The sequence below is a fragment of the Balaenoptera acutorostrata genome, chromosome 5 (genome assembly GCF_949987535.1).
Source record: "Balaenoptera acutorostrata chromosome 5, mBalAcu1.1, whole genome shotgun sequence".
Taxonomy (NCBI): domain Eukaryota; kingdom Metazoa; phylum Chordata; class Mammalia; order Artiodactyla; family Balaenopteridae; genus Balaenoptera; species Balaenoptera acutorostrata.
The window spans coordinates 1,831,647-1,856,406 of record NC_080068.1 but is presented as its reverse complement, the minus strand read 5'-3'; the positions used below and the strand labels follow the sequence as shown (position 1 = coordinate 1,856,406).

At 39.3% G+C, this 24,760-nt stretch overlaps 1 protein-coding gene across 12 annotated transcripts in view; it reads right to left on the bottom strand.

Moving 5' to 3' along the window:
- GRIA2 (glutamate ionotropic receptor AMPA type subunit 2) overlaps positions 1-23,420 on the bottom strand; it is a 164,772-nt gene extending 141,352 nt beyond the window's left edge. For 11 of the 12 annotated variants that reach the window (XR_009008434.1, XR_451179.2, XM_007184152.2 and 8 more), the window contains exons 1-2: positions 23,030-23,420; positions 22,335-22,475 (exon numbers count right to left, since the gene is read on the bottom strand). Coding sequence is in view for 10 of the 12 variants with exons in the window: in XM_007184152.2 (XP_007184214.1) it covers positions 22,335-22,475; positions 23,030-23,117 (229 nt within the window). In the remaining 2 variants the exon portion in view is untranslated. The remainder of the gene's footprint in view (positions 1-22,334; positions 22,476-23,029) is intronic. The other variant, XM_057547300.1, reaches the window with a different exon arrangement.
- Between the last annotated feature and the right edge of the window lie 1,340 nt (positions 23,421-24,760).

Genomic DNA, 24,760 nt, shown 5'->3' with positions numbered 1-24,760 from the left:
GTGTTTTCCACTTAGAGAAGTTTCTTTAGCATTTGCTGTAGAGCTGGTTTGGTGGTGCCGAATTCTCTTAGCTTTTGCTTGTCTGTAAAGCTTTTGATTTCTCCGTCGAATCTGAATGAGATCCTTGCCAGGTAGAGTAATCTTGGTTGTAGGTTCTTCCCTTTCATCACTTTAAATATATCATGCCACTCCCTTCTGGCTTGTAGAGTTTCTGCTGAGAGATCAGCTGTTAACCTTATGGGAGTTCCCTTCTGTGTTGTCATTTTTCCCTTGTTGCTTTCAATAATTTTTCTTTCCTTTAATTTTTGGCAGTGTGATTCTGTGTGTCTCGCCATGTTTCTCCTTGAGTTTATCCTGCCTGGGACTCTCTGCATTTCCTGGACTTGGGTGGCTATTTCCTTTCCCATGTTAGGGAGGTTTTCGACTATAATCTCTTCAAATATTTTCTTGGGTCCTTTCTCTCTCTCTTCTCCTTCTGGGACCCCTATAACGCGAATGTTGTTGCATTTAATGTTGTCCCAGAGGTCTCTTAGGCCATCTTCATTTCTTTTCATTCTTTTTTCTTTTATTCTCTTCTGCAGCAGTGAATTCCACCATTCTGCCTTCCAGGTCACTTATCCGTTCTTTTGCCTCAGTTATTCTGCTATTGATTCCTTCTAGTGTATTTTTCATTTCAGTTATTGTACTGTTCATCTCTGTTTGTTCTTTAAATCTTCTAGGTCTTTGTTAAACATTTCTTGCATCTTCTTGATCTTTGCCTCCATTCTTTTTCCAAGGTCCTGGATCATCTTCACTATCATTATTCTGAATTCTTTTTCTGGAAGGTTGCCTATCTCCACTTCATTTAGTTGTTTTTCTGGGGTTTTATCTTGTTCCTTCATCTGGTACAAAGTCCTCTTCCTTTTCCTTTTGTCTGTCTTCCTGTGATTGTGGTTTTCCTTCCACAGGCTGCAGAACTGTAGTTCTTCTTGCTTCTGTTGTCTGCCCTCTGGTCCAGGACAGCTTCAATATAAATGTTCCAGATTCTGCCAGGCGGGGCAGAGATCTACTCCCCTCCAGGCTGCCCACCACAAGCCTCATATGTGAGTCCCTCGCTCATTAAATCTGAACCTACTGATCGGAAGCGTCTGCCTCTTTCTTTGGTCTCTCGTTGCCCTACCCCTTACAGGAACCAATTTGTGAACCAGCTTCCCTGCCAGTGATGCTCTTTCCCCAACCCTTCACCTCTCAGGCTTGCCTCTCTCTGCCTGGTCTCAGCTCAGATCTAACCCACTCCAAGAGCACACCTGTTTCTCCAGCCAGTTTTCCCATCATATGGGGATTTCCTTTCACACACAGACCCCAACCTATAATTGTGTCTCTCCTGCATGTGGATTTGGTATCACTCACCCCATCCTAATGCTCCAGGAGGATGTACACCTCCCCAGGATTCCTTGCCATGACCCTCTGTGCTTACAACCACCCTTCATGGGAGACGGACGATACCAGATTCCGTTAAGCCCATGTGAAGCCAAACCATGTACACATGATGCACAGACACACACAACAGCCATAAAGAAAAGGGAGGCCTTTTCTTTATCTCCTTTCCCAGTAAGAAGACTGGCAAAACATGAATGGAAAATAACCTAGGACAACACAACTCACAAGAATGATTGCTTCCTTGACACTTCAAAGGAGCTTAATGCCCTTCAGTGCTTTAAACTTTTCACATTTAGGGGACATTTATTAAAGAAAGAAAAGAAAAGAAAATGCTTTGTCCTTCAGCTGTGCCATCACGAAACTGAATTGATAGGAATAAGCATTCTCTTCTCCTTTCAACTCCTTCAGCAGAGGTTAACGAAATGTCAGTTTCTTATCCTTTCAAATCTAAGGTGTTTTATCAGCATAGGTAATTATAAACATTTCAAAGCGGGGCGAAATCCCTTAACCTCTAGCAGCCTCGTAAAGTAAATAGAGAGCTATTGCCCAAACTCACTCAAATCAAACAAACACAGTCAATTCTCATTATTCGCTAATTTTGTATTTGTAACCTCACCCACTCACTCAGATTTACTTATAACCCCCTAATCAATACCTGCAGCCCCGTTGCAGTCATTCACGGGTGTGCCGAGTGATCGCCCGATACACAGGTTGCCCAGCTGTGGTCAAACAAGACGAGACTGCCTCTGGCTTCAGCCCTCATACTATAAACAAGTGTCTCTTTCCCAGTTTACGTAGTGCGTTTTTTGCATTTTTGTGCTTTTTGTTAGTGCTTTTGCTGTTTAAAATGGCCCCCAAGCTTAGTGCTGAAGTCTTGTGCTCCTAAGAGCAAGATGGCATTTGTTTGGCTAAAGAGAACACCAACCTATTCTGAGATTGTCTTGAAAAGTTATACCTAATAATGTTTAACCAAACATTGGCTTTTTCCCTTCCTACTCATTGCATGGCTATTTGAAAATATAGCTTTTGTGGAATTTTGAAAACCATAGAGAATCACTGGGATAAGAGAATTATATTTCTGAATAATGATATAAACAATACAAACAGCAAATACTGGACATTAGAATGAGGAAAACAGAGGAGCAGGTAGGTAAATGTGAGCAATGACATAAATAATATTAGACATTAGGTTTGTGCATTCCACATTCCTGACTCTTATTTCATCTTTGTTCAGGTGTGAGTTCTAGGCTGTTGGCCATGAGTTTAATGTTAGGGCATCAACAATATATATTAAATAAGGCATCTGAAACAGAGACACACATCAAAGTCATGTATTGATTAGTTGATGAAAATGTTGTGACCAGAGGCTCTATACTTCCCGGGAGCAATGGTCAGTATTCTCTAATTCAGTGTTCACAGAGATTGTATAGAACAACTACAGTGAACAATGAAAATCAACTGTACTTTTGTGGAAGGAGTGTTAAACTCTTCTGAAGAGTCATATGACATGAGTAATCTCACCAGCACCTCTATCATCAGAAAGCATTCAAATCCATCTCCCTGAATTTCATCAGAAAAAAAGATTATTTCATGAACTGCACCTTCTCCCAGCCAGAAATGTATCATTCACGTGATTGCCTAGTCAGTTGTTCTTTCATTTTCTGAGGCTAAGGATCTCCATTATCACCAAGAAAAAGGAAATGTTAACAGTGAAAAATAAAATCCCAAACTCTCCAGGGCTCTCTTTCTTTATTCAAATACTTAATATTTTTTCTACTTAATATTTTTACCCTATTTTATCATTAGTGATGTATCTGGTAAAACATAGGTGAAGCCCCAACCTGGCTGATTTTTAGAGTTAAGATCCTAGAAATGAAGCTTATGGTGATCTTCACTTTCAAAATTCAAAAGCCATATGCCTAAGATGAAATATCAAAGAGATATAAAAAATCCAACTATGTTGGCAACATAAAGAAAGACTCTCCCAAAAGAAGGAGATGGCAAAGATGAAGGTAGTGAATACAGTCGTCCCTTGGAATCCAAGGGGAATTGGTCCTTGGATACCAAAATCTCAGGATGCTCAAGTCCTTTATATAAAATACATAGTATTTACATATAACCTATGCACATCCTCCCGTATAGTTTAAATCATCTCTACATTACTTATAATACTTAATACAATGTAAATTCTATGCAAATAGTTGTAAATACAATGCAAATGCTATGTAAATAGTTGCCCCCACGAGGCAAATTCAAGTTTTGTTTTTGGGAACTTTCTGGAATTTTTTTTCCAAATATTTTTGATCCGTGGTTGGTTGAATCTGTGCACCTGGAAACCACAGATACAAAGGGTCAACTGTGTATAGGTTTTACAGAACTGTTGCAAAGAGCAAAGAAAAGCAACTTATAATTAAATACAAGATGAAATAAGAGTCAGTAATGTGGAATGACTCTTTGGAACAAACCAAATATCTAATATTATTTAAGTCATTGCTCACATTTACCTGCTCATCTGTTTTCCTCATTCTAATGTTCAGTCTTTGCTTTTTGTATTGTTTTTATCATCACTTATAAATATGTTTCTCTTAGCCCTGTGATTCTCTATGGTTTTCAAAATTCCACAAAAGCCATTCAATGACTAGCAAGGGAAAAGGCAGGCATTTGGTTAAGCATTATTAGGTATAGCTGTTCAAGACAATCTCAGAATTGGTTAGTGTTGTCTTTAGCCAAGCAAATGACATGTAATTTCTTTTAGTTGCATTATATTAGTAAAAATAAAAAAAGGACAGCTTCATGAAAAATGTGATGGGTGGCCTACTTTCAAATGTTAACATTTGAAATGCTACATTAAATAAATTCTAAATGAGAGCGGAAGTCAACTAAACAGCTATCTAGAAAGAAATAATAAAGAAAATGGAGGAGGGAAAATCCTCTAAGTAATAATGGCTAAGAATTTCCCAGATCTGAAAGGGGAGTCTGATTTCAAATTGAATATTGAGTAGGATGGGGAAATAAATGCCCATCTGGGAATGTCACTGTGAAATTTTGTTTAGGAGACTAAACATAAAGAAAATCCCAGAAGCTTCCAACCAGGAAACAGTAAATGCACAAAAGAACAAGGACACAACAACATGTTATAATAGAAGATATGGAGGATTCCTTCTGCGTTCTAAGAAAGTGTGATTTTTATCCTAGAAATCAGTATCCGGCAAGGATTATATATCTATGTATGCGTATATATATATATATAGAGAGAGAGAGAGAGAGAGAGAGAGAGAGAGAGAATGGAGCTATGAAGTTTCATTATTTTAGAAAATTGTTTTAAAATAATTATTATAAATGATAAAGAAAAATGGATTTAGCGTATGAAGAAATAAGCCAAGAGTTAGAAACACGAACGGTCAACCACAGAAGGACGGTGCTATCCCAGGGTGTCGGCTCCACAGGAGGATTCAGAGCAGTCAGTCCAGACTGCATGAAGAAGATGGAAGGAAGTCTCCGGAAAACTAGAATTCATGAACTAGATACACAACAGGAAGAGCCCGCAGAGATATTAAGGCCACATAATGCAAGAGGAAATTTGGGAAATTCAAATATCCAGGAAAGAAAAAACACTCTGCAATGAAAAATAGTCAAATAGCTATAGATAATTACGTAAATAATACTTATTTAATTTCCAGCTTTCAGAATAAACCTGTATACAAAGTATATGTATGTAAGGCCAATTATAAACACAGAGGAGAATGTAAATATTCTCAATTTGGATTCAATAATGTTATCACCTCATAAGGTAGGCAGTTGCAAGAGAACGTCTGTAACTGTTGAAATAAGAGGTACGGTTTCGAGTATATTAATACAAGCTATAATGAAAAACAGAGCAATATAAAATTGATGGTATAATCATGCTATGAATATAGAGTTAACCACTAGCAGGATAACAGAGATGGTTAAAAGTGGTCATCTCTAGAGAAGGACTAGACAGGTAAGGAGAGAGAGGTAAATTGTTTTCCACTCTGTCTTTCTATGGGATTAGGAGTTTTAAATGTGTGCAGATGTACTGGAGGGGAAAAATTCCAAAAAAAAAAAAATCTTTGAAACTTGAAAAATATTCCTAGGCAAAATTGAAAGGAACAATAATAAACTCAGGCAAAAAATTAAGTAGGTTTTGATGGGCAAAGGGGTCGCAGTTATTGTAGACATTAATAATCTTCTCCAACATGCTGTTCTCCTCCTCTGGACCCAAGGACAGTTAGTCTCCACTGCCTTGGAGCTGGACACAGCCATGTGAATAGCTCTACCCAATGAAACGGATGCCGAAGTGGCCTGGTCCTTGTCTGGCCACAGCATTTAACTGCTGGATGGGTAACTCCCTAGCCCCGTCTTCCCCTCTCACACTGATCTTGACTAAATAACTTATGCAACTCAATGGGGAAAAAAATACCAAGATGGCAATGAAATTTGGGTACAAGACTGTAATGAACAATTTGTGAAAAAAGAAACATAAATGTGTAATAAACATGAAAACTTGTTTTATATAACAAAAAGGATCTTCTGGTGATGAAATATATAAGGATGTTTAAAAATAATAACACTGATGGTGAGGTTCTGTGAGATTAGACTTTTTATAGACTGTTGCCAGGATTATAAATTGGTATGGATTTCCTTAGTGTTTACCAGAAATAGTTAACTAAATGCTTTATGGCCTTTTATCCAGTGATAATACTTCAGTCATCAGAAATGAGGGAAAATACATATGCAGAAGATTTGCATTTGCAGCAATATTTTATAATGGATAAAAGAAGGATTCAAAAACAATCTGTAAAAATAGGAGATGATTAATTAACCTAGGGGATAAATATTACTAAGCCATGAAAATTAAGTTTATATATGGCTTTACTGCCATCCAAAAATGTTTCAGGTATGACATTAAATACAAAAGAACGCTGGTAAATATTAACAAGTGCTTACTTCTTGAGTAAAATTAATGTTGATTGTTATTTTCTTTTGTGTTTTCCAAGTTTTCCACCTAATAAGTACTTTTATAATTAGGATAATTTTTCTAATCAGAACTTTAGAAAGTTTTTATATTAATTTTGGAGGAAGATTTAAATAAATGTGTCCTGAATTAGAGTCACCTGAGAAACATTATGATGTACAAGTGCCTTTAGAAAACTTAGAGATAAATAAAATGAATGGAAATAGGGACAACTATGATTACAGAGTGCTTTGAAACCAGAATTTGCCAAAGACAATTAAAAGTTAATGGAAAGCTAATTCAAACGTTGAGGATTTTAAATCAAAACAAAAAATTATTATGACATATATTAATACCCATTTACACACAAGTGTAAGTACAGCCAAAAAAAGAAAAAAAAAAAGAAAGAAAAGAAAAGCAGAAGTCATCCCTTAAAAGAGAACAGGGTCTGTGTACCATGGAGTCCTTTAGAAAAATCTGTCTGTTCAGTCCACCTTTGTCCTGTTCCACTGTGGGGCCAGAACTACATTACATCCCCCCTTAGGGGTACTTCAGCATTTTTGGTTCACTGGCATCAAATGGCTTTTTCTGACTTTCCTTTGCCTTTAGGAGAGGAGTAAGGAATGAGACCGAGCCAATGTCAGGAAAATATTTAATTTGTTTAAAGTATTAGCATAAAAAATTAACACTGAAGTTCTGCCTATGTAACTGTTTTATGTTCATCCAGGTAACATTTTTCTATTCTCCAAAAGATATTAAAATATAAACAGGTGACTAGAGTCTTAAAGAAACGGAATGAAATACATTTTATAAAATTGTTATCTCGAAAGTTAAAATCTTTCCATTTTAATGATGACGGAAAGGCACTTCAGGGCCACATTAAGTTCAGAGTTCCACAAAATGTAGTTGTTAAAGATTTATAAATTCCCTGATGTTTGGCCAAAAATACACAGTGCATGCCATCCACCATAAGGCAAACTGAAAGTATTCGTTGATGAAATTAAAATTTAGTATTGTATTTAGCATTCCAGTTTAAATCAGATTTATACCATAGATAGCTGGATATCTGGCTTTAGAGAGACCACGTAACTAGTTTTTAAGACAAACTGAGGATGAAACTATAAGTTAATAAAACCACGAGCATCTGAATTCCTTTACCTTTATTGCATATGAACTGCATTCTCTGGTTTTAATATTCTATTTGTGAACATATATGGATTGTTACACTAAGTTATCTTCAAAGGGACATTCGAAACCCAAGTCGTAATCATAACCCATTACTTAAGCCTTGATATAGGTTAAGAATAGGCAAACCAGCAGTCCATTTAAGTGACATTAGTGCTGTAACGCAAGCCAGAAACATAACACAATCCTTTATTTATCCCTCTGGGCTCAGTGAACCTTCAGAGTCTGACATCCTCTTTATTGATCTGAGACCACAGTGACACAGAACCACAATTTACAAGGACAGCATTACTGAGGAAACAAGTACCTTGCAGAACATACACTCCTTTGCCTGTAATAGAGTTTTAATCTTGTTTATTTCATTTTCTGCGTAAGTTTCCTGTTTGTTTTTAAATCCCTGAGGAACTATTTACACAAGAAGAATACCTGATGGCATTTCAAATCGAGGAGGAAAAAATGGATTTTTTTTATATGCTGTGAAATTTGGCTAACCTTATGAAAGAAAAGAAAAAGCTGTATACCTATTTTAGTATTTATCCCAAATAAATCCAGATGAAAGATACGTTTCGAATCTAGAAACCATAATAGGATGGGTATTAAGTAAAAGGATGAGCAGTTCTTTTTCTTCAAACCACCCTGAGTGGGAAAAGTCTTTCTGAGCAAAGCACAAAAATCCTGAAGCAATAAAATAAACCACTTCTAAATTTAACTGAAGAAAATTTAAGAATATAAGCATTCTTAAAAATTATAAACAGAAATCATGGTTTTAAAAAATCATGAACAGGTTAAAAGAAAAACAACAGACATAGAGAACAGACTTGGGGTTGCCAAGGTGGAGGCAGTTGGGGAGGGACGGACTGGGAGTTTGGGGTCAGCAGATGCAAACTAGTATTTATAGAAAGGATAAACAACAAGGTCCTACTGCAGAGCACAGGGAACTATATTCAATACCCTGTGATATACCATCATGGAAAAGAATCAGAAAAGGAATGTATATATATATGCATAACCGAATCACTTTTCTATACAGCAGAATTTAACACAACATTCTACATCAGCTATACTTCAATAAAAAAAATCTGGCTAAAATAGTGGCAACTCATGACAAGTAGGTGTTACTTTCATGTATGTTGTATCAATAAATAATAAATAGAGCCACAACCCAAGAGAAAACTGGGCAAAGCTATGAACAGACCCTTGAGTGCAAGCACATGCACACACATACACAGAAATGCAAATACTGTGGTGAGAAACGTTTAACTTCAGTCAAAACGTATCGTTGTAAATCTAAGCAGTGAAATAGCAATGGCAAACCTTAAACAAGTTTAATATTGTACACTAGTCCAGAGAGTAGGTGAAAGCAGGCATATTCCTACACTCTAGGTAGGAATGTAAATCGCATACCTTTTTGAATATGTAGCAAAATTTTAAATGCAAACATCCTTTGACTCAGTCATTCCACTCATAGAAATCTATTCTGCAAACCCACTGGCACACATTATTAATATAGTCAGGAAAAGATGGGAACAGTCATCAACAAAAGACAGGCTAAATAACAACAGAATACCATGCAGGAACTCCAAAGGAGGAAACTGGGCAGATAAAAGAGGTCTCCAGTTTATGTTAATATAGCAAATTATCAAGATACGGAAAGAACAGTGTATTTATGACACTAGTATTTCTGGAAACCATTGATGGTGATTCTGTGAGAGAAGCAGAATTGGGGAAGAAAAGACATAAATAGTATTTATTATATCCCCTTTTGTAATGTTTAAAAATTACCACGTGACTGAGTTACTTACTTCATAATGTTTAAACCTCAAAACACAATCCTTAAGAATCTAAATTCTAATTTTTGCATGTTTTAGGTTTTAAATCACCCACAATACCTAAATGTTATTGTTGACAAATTTTTAATCCTTTTATATATTTCTTCTACATGTTAAAACTGATTCAATTTTTTTCAGATAATCAAGATTTTGCCACCTGAAATTTTCAAACTGTTACTACAATCGTTTAGATCATATAAAACCTGTTTTAACATTACAAGAGAACTAGCCAGGTGTGTCTCTCAGATTACTCATAATAGCTATATGCATCAACATTTTTAGTATTTTATACAACGTATTACAGTATTGTAAGACTTTCAACCTGCTTCTTCAGTAACAAACTAAAATAGTATTTATAATAATTAAATAATTTAGTCAACATCAAATTAATTTAGGTAAAACTACCCAGCAATTTCTGTAGTCTATGATATTTCAAACTGAATTGAAGAACTTTTGGCAGAGAAGCCAAAAAAAAGGAAAATCTTGCAAAATAAAATATAAATTATCATCTCCAAATGTGATTCAAAACTTAAAATTGTTTACAAAAGATCTTCAATTCACATCACTGTTAATATCACTAGTTCCTCATTTAGTTGCCCCATTTTTCAACAATATATTCTAAGTCAGTAGACAAGCAATGAGTTTTCAGCTTCTACCTCTTTTATATTTTCTTCATAATTTTTATAATTACCATTTCTGCTCTTAAGACACTTTGATCCAAATCTAGTTCCAAGGTATACGATAATATTTATAAATGATCTGGAAACAATGAGTACACAATACATTCTAAAATAATACGAAAATCATGTAGCTGACCTGGATTAACTACTTCTACTTTTGCCCTAAAAATAATTCTGCACCCATGAATAATTTCCAATACAGAAACCTTATCTTGTTCTTCGTCACCTGAGACATTACCTAAAAGACTGGCATTACACAGGTATCTACTAAAATTTTAGAAAGGTAAAGAAAGAAGAATCCTGTGATGGATTTGGATGCAGTAAGAGGCAGACGACCGATCCACAGGGAAGAAGCCATAAAGAGCCAGTCCCGTGTCTAATGTCACCCTCGTCATGGGCAACGACACCATCATTTCCATTTGCTCAAATGTACTGATGGTGGAACGGATAACTGAACAGTATTACATATTCACACTTAACGATAACCCAAATCTGCATTTTTTACCTCATGCATGATTTTTAGCTCTTACTGTTTATCTGTTTTGGGATCAAGAACACATTAAAATTCTTGGTAAATGTGCACATTCACCAGTATTCTAAAAATGACAACAATAAAACCCTAGTCTCCAGTATTAGCTCAAATGGTTGTATTAAAGAAGCTTACTAATTTAAATATTACAGAGAGCTATGTTAGATCTCCTTATCTACTTCCCTTCCATGCCTCTAAAAGCATGGAGCTAAGTGTATATAATTAATATGCCCTCGGGGGGATTGGAAATCACTGAAATTAGCAGCATCAGTCACTGTATTATATGGGGCAATGATTATCATTTGAATCTGACAATTTCCTCATGAGGCAGGTATTATAATAACCCCCATTTTACAGAGGAGGAAACAGGATTAGAAAGTTTAACTGATATATACAAAGTCTCACAACTGGTAAATGTTGGAGCCGTAATTTCAAACCACACCTGCTCATTTTAATATACTGGCTGCGTTGCCCTCTGACACTGTGAAAAAACTGACCCAGGAAGCAGAAGATGTGTTTTCTAAAAGAAGTTCCTCCACAAATTTAGAGTTGCTTAGAACAACTCCAGTTTGTTTTCTCACCTGGAAATGGGTATAATAATAATTCCATTTATCCTAGAAACTGTACAGAGCTACAGTGAAGACCAAACAGCTAGGAAAGTGTTTTGAGAAGACAAAAGTTATGCATAAATATAAAGCTTTCGAATATATAAGCTCTCTGAAGACAAGAATTTCCATTTTATTTTCCTCCACCTCTCCAAGCACACTGTTTAGTTCACAGTAAAAGGCTGGGGTACAGGGAAGAAGGGAATATTCGGGTCACTTGTGACAAACTAATCAAGGCTCTTATTTTCTCATTTCAACCCCCCATAACAGTATCAGGCATGATGAGGAAATAGCTTCATTCCACAAAAGAGAAAAACACACGCTTTGTGTCATAAAGCTCCTAATCATATTCAAACCCACATTTGTCCGGTTCTAAAGCTTGCGTTCTCTCATCTGCTTTTCATTTAAAGAAATATAATTTAATTAATTAGGTGAATTAAACCATGAGGAGTCTATAATGTGCACAGTTAGACAATGTGTGTAGCTATCTTAATTATGTGCTTGAAAGCCCCACCGGGGATGAAGAGCCCAAACTGTTCAACATCCTCCTGGAAGTGACATGTGACACGGTGATACTGCTTGAGTTTCAGCATCTCGGCTTTTAAAAGCCATTCTCCTATTTTAGTGTGCTAAACATATCTTTAAGGGGCTTATGCGGTTTGTTTTGTTAGTCTCTTCTTTGTCACCTAGCAGTCCTGCCCTGGTATACAAACAGCAGGAAAAGATTCCAGCAAGAAACTAGAAATGCATTTTTCTCTGTCCTCAACAAGTGCTTATCAAAACCATCCAAAGATCTCAACACAGAAAGTGATAACAAGCCCACTAACTTCCATGCACTTAGATGTGACAAACACAGTCTTTTACGCCTATTCTCCGTCTTCAAAATAATCCTATAATGTATGATTCCCTTTTACAAAGGTGGAAACGGAGACTTAGCTGCGCTAAACAACTTGTTTGATGTCACACATCTAACAGTAGGACCAGAATTCCGTTCCAAGTTCAGACTCAGCTAATGCTCTTCTGTGTCCCAGGACACCATAGCTGCAAACTGCAAAGGATCAACGTCTTTTATTTTTGTAGACAAAACGCTTGCACATTTATCATTAAGATGACAATTCTTGACTTGTCTGTGTTCTGAGAGATAAAGAAAAAAACTGAAACGCTACTGTTCCTTGATATTCCCTCTGAATTGTTGCCTCTGTTCCTAAAATTTCCTCTCCAGATGGAAATTAATAATAACACTGTAAACTAGTAACAACTTAAAAACTGATAAAACGAATAAAGCTACAAACTGTGAAAGTGCTCAGGAATTACAAAGCTCAATACCTCCATTTCATACACAAACTGAAAATGAGATTGAAATCTTTCAGTTCCTCCCAAGCACAAGATAAGATACGCATAAAGAAGAAACTCATGCCCTAAATTGAAGTGTATCTCTCTAGAAAAACTAGCAAACACACACTTTCCCTACCACGGCTGGAGATCGGCACTTCCAGAACTTTCCTTGCCAAATTCTTGCGAGGAGGAGAGACTTTTTTAAGGGAAGTCCTCCTCCCATTCTAGAATCCAGGAGCTACTTCTGTGGTAGCTGGATTATTGAAAACAGGCAGTCCTTTTCAATAGCTGCAATTCACAATAAACGGCTTACACGAAACCTTCTAGGAATATGTTTAAAATGTTCCAAATTAGTGCCACTAAAATGTAGATGACAATACTCCCCAATATATGGACTAAGCTGATCCCCCTACAGCTTACAATCTTTATTCTTCAGATTGAAACTACTCATTGTGTCCTGCGTTTCAGTCCCAAATTGCGCTTCAGTAATTTTTTGCGTGACTAACTTCAATGACAAAAAAACCCTATATATCATTCAAGAATTATCATTAATTTTGTTAAATATTCTTGTAAGACATGCTAACATATTTTAAAATATATCTAGGATTGTTAGGACCATTATCTAGATGTTAAAAAAAGGAGAATAAATCACCACCAGATAAAACTAAAAGACAAATTTTTCTGTGTTCTGCTGATAAGCCCTATTAGCATTTATTAGTTGTTGAGTTGCTAAAACATCTCAGGAACCCCAAGCAGGAGGTAAAGTTTATTATGACTCTCATAAATTCAAACCCTAGTAGTATGTTCCACATTACATATTTTTAGCTACAACGTTTTCTGAAACTTTTCGGTCAATGTTTTACCTCATAATTAACAAGAACGACTTTTTTACCAGCCTAGAAAAATAAAGTGCCTGAAAGTGGTGTTTTTGCCTACGAGGGATCCAGAACGTTTCGTTTCTTTCTTTTCTCCCTCTGGAAGTAGTTAATAGTATCTATCAAATTCTATCTATCAAAAGTAATATTATAAGAATTCACTGTTTTATAGTAGCTCAATGTTAGTGTAGAAGTCTGACTGCAGACATGCAAACTAAGCAAACACCAGGTCAACGAGAAGCTTAAACAGAAAGAGAGAGAAAAGGAAAAAATTCCCAGTTCCAAATTCCAACTCCTCTGCCTAGTACACCAAGTTACACTGCCTCTTGGAATTTTTCCTGTTTGTCCACGGTCCCCTCTGACACATTAAGAAATCTTGCAATTTCAATCTACAACAAAGGAATTTTTTTTTCCTTTTGGCGTGAAAATAATTATTTCAAAATGCTCATTCTATCCTTTTATTCTTGCATAAACAATAAAAAAATACATAATCACATATCGCTGACATATTCTTACTGCAGTGGACCCAATACTGATACAAGGGAAATTGTAAAATGAATACTAATTCTGAAAGAGTATTTTAATGCAAAGTCTTAGCATCAGCTGCAAAAGGTTTAGGGGTTGAGAAAACCTTTTTTTATATCAAATTATATAACATGAGCTTCAATTAATTTTATGCTGAAGTTAGAAATGATTGACCAAGGCCATATTATGTTGTAGCAATGAAGAATTAGGTAACACTTCTCTGTTTTCATAATAAGCATAGATACACTCAGTTTATATAAACATATTTCTATCATTTCAATCAGTATCACTGGGTTTTTATAAAGATTAGATGAAAAATATTTGCATTGAAGGGACACCTTCTGAGGTACCGAAATTTGATCAGAGTACAAGTATCAGAGCAGCATAAAGTGAATACCATAGTATTTATAGTTTGAAATTAACTTTACACAAAGGGTAAATAGCTCAGTAGAAATATGATGCCCTGTTCAGAGGACTGTAGACAAACTAGAATTCAGGTATTTCTCAATTCAATTCAGTTTGTGCTCATATTGTACATACTAAAATAAAGTCAGGAAAAAATGTAGATATTAACATAACTAAAACTATAAAGTAAAATTCTGAATAATAATTTAAATAGTAAAACTGTGACGGGTATATGTCATTTCTTTAAGAAATGTTGAGATGAAAAGTAAAACAATCTAAGAAACTATCTCCTCATAAATCCCCTCCTATAATGAACCCTTATCTCCCAAACCTACTTGTTCTATTCAGTTGAAGACTCTTATAATTGTCAAGGTTCTACATTTTAAAACTGTCTTTAACCTTAAGGTACACATTAGTACTGAGCATTTTGGATGATTTTTTGCAATATTATGTTAATTAACATATGAAAAATAAAACTATAATTACAAGTTGTATTTTATTTTTGCTGAAGCAAACTATCAATAGGATAAAAATAGCTAAATTACTGGAAAACAAATTCTAAGGATAAACTGCCAATACAAAAAAGAAAAAAAAGGCATGCATATAAAAGAATCACACCCATTAGTGCAAATATTAAAGCAACTGGTCTGTAAGAAACTGTGTCTATAAATTTCTCATGCTCAAATATCTCTAAAAAATATATATTTTTTGTAATTCGGTGCTTTGTAAAAAATTTCCTATGGTTACCAAGGGGGAATGGGGGTAGGGAGGAATAAATTGGGAGACTGGGATTGACATATACACACTACTATATATGAAACAGATAACTAATAAGGACCTACTGTATAGCACAGGGAACTCTACTCAATACTCTGTTATGAGCTATATGGGAAAAGAAATTTAAAAAGAGTGGATACATGTACATGTATAACTGATTCACTTTGTTGTACAGCAGAAACTAACACAACACTGTAAATCAACTCTACTCCAGTAAAAATTAATTAAAAATAAAATAAAATAAATATTGGAGTTTTTTATTTAATTTAAATAAAAAATGAAGGAATTCACAGAAAATTGTGGTATATAATATCCTGGGGATGGGGGGTTGTGGGGAGATAAGACAATTTTGTGGCTATTCAAGGTATATGAACAGTCACTTTTTGTGGAAAGTCCAAAACAAAAATGGAAGCTGGGCCCACCCATAGTCCTCAGGGCCCTGAGAAAGGACCCCTGTATTCTAACCACTGCAACACGGCTTCTGCATCACCCCAACAGCATTTATTTCAGCAAAGCATTTTAACATAGAGCAATGTAGCTTTAGGGATAAATATAATAGCTTTGAACATATCTAAGTTGTAGATGAAAATGAAAAATATATCACACCTCTATCTAAATAGGATAGGAGGCAGATTTTACTAAATAAATTGTTTCTTCTGAAATCCAAAAGCAGCGTAAGAGCAAAATTCTGACTTTAACAAGTATAATTCTATAACAAGACACTCTGCTATATGCAGTCTGTGTAATAGACAAAAAGTCGTGAAGGATACAAAGCCAGCAGTGGCATGACCCTGCCTTTAAGAAAGGTATGTTTTCATTCTCCACGTTAATTTTTAAATGTCTTCATTCTATAAATTAGCATTATCAAAAATGACAAAATACTTTGAACTGAATAGTAACCAAAAATAATACGTATTAGACTACTAATGGACAGCGCTGTAAGAATCACATTCATTTTTCTCCCAAATTAGTGAAACCTGCTTTGAGAAACCTTTTAGTTTTAGAAAATTTTTAAATCGTGGGTGATTTTGAGATTCGAAAAAAAATTGTGGGTAACCTTGAATTCAACAACTAATTTTCCTATTGTATTGACGAGGCATAGTTACTTAAGACATTTGGCAATGAGTTATTCAGAACATTAGAGAAAACCTCAGAAAATTTGAATGAAAATTGCTGGAATAAAGGAGTTAGGATTTTAATCATGTCTGGGGAATCTTCAGTAGAATTCAGTTACAGAAGAAAAATATAATTTACCCAGTGGCCACTAACATCCCAATAAAATGTTTAAATCTAATACAAGATTTTAGCTCTGTGGAGTATATCCTCTGCTTACCTAAAAAAAAAAAAAACAAACTATTTCAATTTAAGTTTATTTCCTGTAATAGCATCTGCTCTGCAGATTAAGCACTTTCACTGACTTTTTTTAAAAGGGAGGAGAAGGAGGAGAACAGAGGAAGAGGAGGGAAAACAGCCCATGTTCTTTGAAAAGTCAACCATAAGGCAACACCTGATGGAATAACCAGGAAACAACTGGTCCTCTACAGCCTTCCTTAACATTGTCAGGACTCCAGAACGTCTGAAAGCATAAGTGTTTTTGGAAGAGATTCCGAGAGAATCTGGGCTCTGGCATGAATCAGCATTTTATGGTCCTAATGTCAAGGTGCAATGACCCCATCACTTTAAAGGCTTGACATGAAAGGGAAACCTCTTGAGTCAGCAGGTTGAAGTCTGCGAGACCTCAAAAAGGAATAGCACAGGAATAAATCCCTGTTACTATGAAGCTTCTATAGTTTCATACAGTAATTTTTATTTAAATACTCAGTTTCTCACATACTAAATAGAATATTTCAACCAAAGCCATTCTTTGATTTCTGTTTGGTATAATGTCTTTTCTTGAAATTCTCTCATGATATACACGGAGTATGAAAGCTTAACTACAAAAAATCCAATGATAAATTAATTATTCTCACGTATTAAGAGCTACTTCATTCTTTGTAACTTCCAATTGCTTATAATCGAAGATTTACACCCCAGGTTGTAAGGTATTGTGTTCTGGTACATTTGTCCCCAGTTTTCTTCACACCACAAATTCTCATAATTGCTTAAGCGCATCCAAGTTGATTCTGGTTTTATGAAATTTTTGCATACTTTAAAGTGGGTAACGCCAGGCTCTCGTAATTACCTCGACAAAATGACAAAACATGATAGCCCAGCCAATCTATAATTACTCGCAATCTATAACTATACATATACACACACACAAATTCATGCAAAGTGTAATAAAGGTTTAGCAAGCACCAATTAATGTGATGAACACAGATACACAATCTCAATAATTCATGACTAAAATTCACTGATAAGAAATATACCTTAAAATAATATCTGAAGGACCTACTGGATAGCACAGGGAACTCTACTCAATATTTTGCAGTAATCTATAAAGGAAAATTTTAGATATATATATATATATATATATATATATATATATATATATATCTGAATCGCTTTGCTGTACACCTGAAACTAACACGACACTGTAAATCAACTCTACTCCCATAAAATAAGTAAATAAATAAGATCTGAAGAGTCAAGGTTAAAAAGCCTTGATTCTTTCTCCAAGGAAAAAGTATACTTTTAGAATTCTCTCTTGTCCAAGAGCATTTATAATCAATGATGTTCCTGAATTTCTTTCCAAATCAAATTCACAAGAAGATTGAAGATAATCTATTTTAAAAATAAAATCGAAGGCACTCTTTTTAAAAGGCATTCGGAGTTATTTTTCAAACACATCATTTTAAGTGAGTTTTTCCAAAATAGATGCCATTTACACATATTTCTTCCATCTCTCTAAATGAATGGGTTTACGTTGCTTCAAAAGGCAGTGCGCAGCAGTTTTACAAAAGAACAGTATTTCTCCAACATCTCCATCTGCTGGCTTAGAGGAAAAGTAGATTTTATCTGCTGTTCCTTGAAATTTAATTATTTTTATAATTTATTGTTATGAAATTGAAATATGAAACTATTAAATTATTTTTAAATAGCTTAATAGCTATTTGTCAAAGTCTTTCAGTAAAAAATAGGAGAGATTTTGAAGAGGACATTTACTATTTAATATTTTTAATTCCAAAGCCCTATGTGATCAAATACTCATGTTCATAGCCCTTTTAGACAGTTTTATTTTGTTTAAAATAAAACAAATTTACTAAAACAAAGTTTTAGTAAATAGTACATTAAACTTTATTAAAACTTTTTAGAATGCAAACATATGTAGTATTCGCCTAAAACCTGCTGTTGATTTTGTTAACCTATACACAATATGTGGTGTATACACATATGCCAATATCACATTTATTATTTTCACAAAAATGTTGAGTTACTGTAATAAATTGCTTTTGTAGAAAAACTACTAGACTATCTCCACATCCTCAGACTAAACTTCTTAGACAAGACCCAGCAGACAGTGCACAGGAAAGGCGTCCAGGCCAATAAGGATTTGAAAACTATTTGAAAGAGCATTGAGGGGAAAGGTTAGGAAAAAATGAATTACTATAGGAACAGCATTCATTTATTCTCTGACATCTAGAAGACACTCAGCAAATACCGAAGGGGGCAGAGGGGAAGGAAGGAAGGAAAGAATTCTTGAGGCCCATTGCTGATTCAACTGTTGAACATCAGATGCTAATTTATTTATTTTTCTGATTTCATGGATTTTCTCATATTGAAGTCTTATGTTTAAGCAACCTTCAAGGAAAAAAAAAAAACTCACCTTAGTAGGCTCTCTAGCTAATAAGAAAGAAGGAGGAAAGGAAGTGGGTGGGGAGGGAGGGGAAAATAAAAGGAGAAAGTAAGCAATTGGAAATCTGTCTTTATTTCCTCAGGTACCCATGGAAACAAATGGAAACAAGTAGGTCCTTCCATTATTCCCACTGTGACTGTGAAAGAGGGAGTGGGAGGGAGTTCAGAGCCTGCACAGTCACTTACTCAGTTCAGAATATAATGACTTCATTTCGTTTGCATAACTTTAACCCATTCCATGGATCCTGCTGGACCCTGAAAGCCCCATCGGCCTCAGCAGTTCCAAAGAAGACCCTCCATATCAGGAATACAACTAAATTAGCAGACTAATATCTTTCCTATTTTGAAATTATACTATTAAGGTTTACAACTCTGCTTTCTTAATATATTAAATTTATACGTTACATGTAGGGTTAAATTTACCCTATGGGATTTTTATGGTTTAACTCGGAGGAAGGACAAGCTACTTTATGAACACTGATTGATGATACACATTTTAATACTGGAGTTAAGAAGCAGAATTCCTTAGATTTCTGGAGGAAATGGAAGAAAGTCGGTTGGGTTTCTATCAACATACTTGACACTGCTGCTTCCACTTCATATAGGAATCATGGATTCCCCTTGACTGAGAAGACAAGGAAACAAAGGCTAAGGACAAAAAGCCTTGAGCACGATTTAAGTGATCAAGACTCATCTTAATAAATTTGATATTAGAGATCTCCATTCATTTCTTGACTGCTAACTTTGTGAGCGTAGTTTATACAAGCATCTCTCTCTCTCTCTCTCTCTCTGAAAAGAGGTAAACTAATTTTACATTTTCTATTGCTCTTGGGGGGAAAAAAAAAAAGGATACAAACACTCCATTTCATTTTGCAAACTCTAGATTGTAAAATTCCCAAAGGAATGAAGAAATTGAGTGCCTGGTCGACGAGTTAATGTCAGCTCCAGAAAATTCTATTCAATGAGTCTCTCTTCTGTACCAGGGCCTCAACTAGTTCTGCTCAGCAATCAGTAAGACTACTTATAACACGGGAGTTGCAGAGAACATGGCTCTGAATTCCCAGGTCGGAAACTTGAAAATGCATTCAGTTCCTCACCATAATCTGTTTTAGTGTCCTAGAATAATCCATGGAGGAGAAAATTTGGGACCTGGAGACATGTAACTTTTTATTTCAGCTCCATTTTCTAAGAAAAACAACAAAAAAAAAATCTGTGCAAAATGAAGTTCTGATTTTCCCATTTTCTCAGAACTGTGGTCAAGCGAATTAAATTGTGTTTTTTTTTTAAATGAAATCTATCTCTTATTACATGGATGTACTCATTCTGTGGAAATGTATGGATTTATATATGTGTTTAATATATGTACAGTTTCTGCCTGTATATCTCATTTCAATAAAATTTATATTAAATAAATCTATCCAAAAACATTGAGACTGAGGACCTAAACTAGTCACCTAAGCTTACCTAACCATTATTTTTAGTCTTTACAAAGGCCCAGCACAGTCATTCAGCATGTGCAATGAAGACATATTCATTGCTTTCAGGGAACCTATTTCCTGTGCTCTCAGCCAGGCCCTGGCATGATTTTCACCAATGAGTGAACTTCTCTGTCATTGACCATTTTCAAATTCTTTTCACCTTGTTTAAAAAATCTAGATCCTTCCAATAATCATCTTGCCTTAGGTTCATTACTTTCCACAGCATTTTCACACCAGTATACAATTACATACAGTCAGATACTTAGCACCATTGTGTGTCAAACTCACAATTCAGGAAAAAAAAAACAAAAACCGGAAACCTGATATCAAATAAAATGAATAATTATAAAATAATTTACTTGATAGGTAAACAGGTCAAGCATAAAAGCCTTCAAAAATTAAACTACAGCCGGTTTCTTTGTATACATACATATATATATATAAATTTTCCAAGGTATATATTATTATATTCGTCTATGGCGTTTTTTTTTAAACTGCAAATCCACTTAAGCCTGTCTCTCTCTCTCTCCCTCTCTCTCTCTCTTTCTCTCTCTCTCTCCGCCCCACCATGCCCAGTTCCTTTTCTCACTTAGAACCAACATGTGAAGAAAACACACAACACTGAAATCTTCTTAAACAGGTTTTCATGAACAGTTGACTTCCAAGCATAGCAGGACCATGATGAGGACCCCTGCTCTATGGGTCAAAGCCAGTGGTTTCGTCCCTTCATCCATTCGGTGGATGGGAGCTCCAAACCTAGCGGAGGCTGTTTCGGACACCACAGTCAAGCTAACCCCTGGGCTCTACGATGAAGGCTTATCACGGAGCGGCGGGACGGCCACCGCTGCCTGTCTACCGTGGGGACCCCGCGGCCGGCCTTCCTCTGCGGTCATGTCCCGCTGGCTCCTCTGCAGGTAGCCAGCGTGGGAGGGGGGCCATCTGCAAGTCCCCCCGCGGAACTGCCAACTGTGCAATGAACACTGAGGGCGTCAAGTCCGGAAAGAGTCGCCGCCACCCAGCCGGCAGGAAAGGATGCCAGCCGCTGGCAGAGGGCAGGGGGTCCGGGGCGGCCGCGCCTGGACCCGGGCCCGCCGGCCCTCCCACGGAACCGCGCGGGGACTTAATGGCTTGGGTCCCACACTCTGAGGCCTGGACGGAGCTCCGCGGCCGCTCCCCGGACACCGCGCGCCGCGCCGGGAGTAGCAGGACGGCTGCGGAGGCTAAAATGGCTGGTCGGCGGCTTCGCCAGCTTCCGAACTCGGCGCATCGCGCCGCTTTCGGGTCCTCCTCCTCCCGCTGCCTCGGCGGGAGCCCCGCGACCTGCGAACAAGCGCCCCGGCCGGCGAGGGCCCGCGGCGCCCCGGGGCCGCGATCCCCGGCCTGCGTCAGCCGCGCCGCGCCCCTCGGGGGGCCTCGGGTGCCGAGCGCACTGCGGGGCCGCTGTGACAACGAGTCCCGTCTCGGGGGAGCACACAGGCTCACGGGGTCCGCACGGGGACCCCGAGCGGCGCCGGCGGATGCCAGCCCGGGGCCGTGGCGTCTACCCAGCAGCCCGACGGCGCGCCCCGGGGCACCGCGTGCCCGCGGGGCGCAGGGGTGGAGCGCTCGCCTCGAAGACTCCAGCTACGCCGGGAGCCCCGCACCCAAGGACGCCCCCTCACCTCCGACACCCACCCACCCGAGCCCCAGGGCGCACACTCTCCGCCGCCTTTCGCCGGCTCTTCACCGCCCCCCAGGCCCCAGCCAGCGGGGGTCCCCGCGATCGCCGACACCTTCCCCCGACGCTGCCACACGCACGCGCGCGTGCAGTCACTGCGCCCGGACACTGACACGCAGGAACACACACACACTCACACACACACACACACCAGCTCGCTCTCCGCGTGCGGCCCCCCGAAAGGGCATGAATATTCCTTACTCACAAGCATTGGTGACTGCGAAGCTGTTGGCTACCTCCAAATTGTCGATGTGGGGTGTCAGTCTGAACTCCGAAGTGGAGAACTGAACCATCCCTACCCGAAATGCACTGTATTCCTGATCGGCGCCCCTGGGAAACAGCCCCCCTGCAAAGAACAAACACCAAGCGGGAGGACAGTGTCAGCGCCCGGCGGAAAGCTGGGGAGCCCGCTAGCGCCCGACTGCCCCGGAGCCCCACGTCCACACTAGCAGGCCGAATAAACACATCCACGGACCCGGGAGCCGGTGTGTGTGCGCGTGTGCGTGTGCGGGGGGGCGGCAGCATCCTAGGCCGAGGGTCAAGGCACAGGGGGGCCCGAGGGCAAGGTGGGTGGCCAGAAACGTCCTCCCTTCCTAGTGATCACAAGCTGAGCATTCAGACCCCTAGAGAAGCTGAACAAACGGGAAGATGCTGTGACGGCAGAAGGAATAAAAATCTGGGGGTCATTAATGAGAAGCCCTTTCCGTCTCTTGTACCAGAGGCATAGTCTTCTGCCTTTGCCTCATCCTAAGAAAAACATATATATTCCAGGCAGTTTAAACCTGGAATGCAGTCAAGGTATGACATAAGTCTACATGACATGAATTAATTTGTCCACCGTGAACAAAGATTACCACCAAATTATGCACAATTCAAAAGCAGAGCACAAAGGGTACCTACCTATCTGTATGCTGTTAGAAGAGACACCAAAAATCAGTCCCCACAAAACAGGAGAAAGGAGGACAGATATATGCATAATCTTTTGCATTTCCAAGAAAAGTAGAGCATCCACAAAATACCCTTTCTTTTTTTTCCCCCCTTTTCCTCCTCTTCCTTCTTTGGCCGTTCTCCTCGGCAAATTAGATCCTCTGCATTTTGAGACAGCGATGTAGCACCGAGCTGCTAGAACCCCGAAGTGGCGGCAGAGGAAGCCCTGTCTCCCAGGTCCTGCGGCTGGCTGCCGCCCTGCGCCCGGTCCCCGCTCGCGAAGCCCGGAGACTGGCTGGATGCAGCTTCCAGCAGGCTGCCGCTGTGGTCCCAGCGCCTCGGCACACTCAGCACGCGCCCATGCACTCACACACGCACCCTCGCGCGCTTCTCCCCCTCCCCGCTCTCACACGCGCGCGCGCGCGCGCACGCACACACACACACACACACACACACACACACGCACACACGCACGCACGCACGCGAGTCCCAGAGACGGGCCCGGCGCGCGTGCGCGAGTCGCGGGGGGCGGGCGGCCGGTCGGGGAGCTCCTCCCCCTGCGCGCCCCGCGCGTCCCGGCGTCGCGCGCTCGGAGTTGGGAGCGCGGCTCGGAGCCGGGCCGTCGCGGCCCCCGGGCGAGACCTCGGGTCTCGCGAGCTGTCGCGCCCACCGGTGCTCGCCTTTCAGCACCGCGGACAGCGCCCCCGCTCCCGCCCGCGCGGCGCGGCGCTACCTTTGTGCCGCCGCGGCAGCTGCGGCGCCGGGAGCTGCTCCAGCCCGGACCGAACGCGGCCAAGCCCGTTTCCGGCTGCCGTGCGAAGCCGAGTGGCTCCGTGCTGCTGGCGGCGAAGCGTTCTCTCGCCAGGCCCTGCTGCCGTACGGTACAAGCAATTCCGATTTCATCCGCCAGCGCCTGTACAGCCCGCCTAGCAACAGAGGAGCGCTGCCCCCCGCCGCCCCTGATCCGCCGGGAAAGCGAGCGAGCGAACAAAACACCCACGAGGAGGGGGTCCAAGACGGTCAACTTTAGCTAAAGGGGAGGTAGCGGGGATCCAGGGAGAACCCCGAGGTCTATCTCCGAAGGCCAAAGCCGCACCGGAGAAGATCAAGACTGAACCTGTGAAATACTTTGCCTGGAAACCCCATCTTCACACTGTGCCCAGCCTGCTGCGTGCGGGTCCCTCTCGCAGCTTTCACTGCAGACTTCCCCCCTTTCCGCCCCCCCCCCGTCGTAGAGACATGTGTAGTCTTGGCTTCTTAGAAGTCTTACACAGCTTGAAAGCAGAGACTCCGTTTCAAGGAAAGCTTCGTAGGATAAAGCAATTAAAAGCAAGTCTTGCGAGGCCGCTGAGCTGCACACGCTTTCCCAGAGACTGAGTTAGAAACAGGCGCTCCATCGCGTTTTGGTCGTGAGTTTTGAAAATATCTCCGCCCAAAGAAAGTAAACTAAGCTCTCACCGCTTTGAACCCGCGAACTGGAGGCCACTGGAGAAGAAAGATGAGGCTAGGGATTAAAAGTTTGCGGGGAGGGGGCTGGTGGGCAGGATGGAAGCCTGGACTTCCCCGTGGGAACTTAGGGGCCTCACACTGCCTGCCAAACTCATGCCGGACCTGCTGTGGCAGAAATTCCTCTCTCCGACTATGGCTTTTGCGGTTTAAACAAAGCAATCAAGGACGACTGAGTACACGTGACTGTTTCCAGAA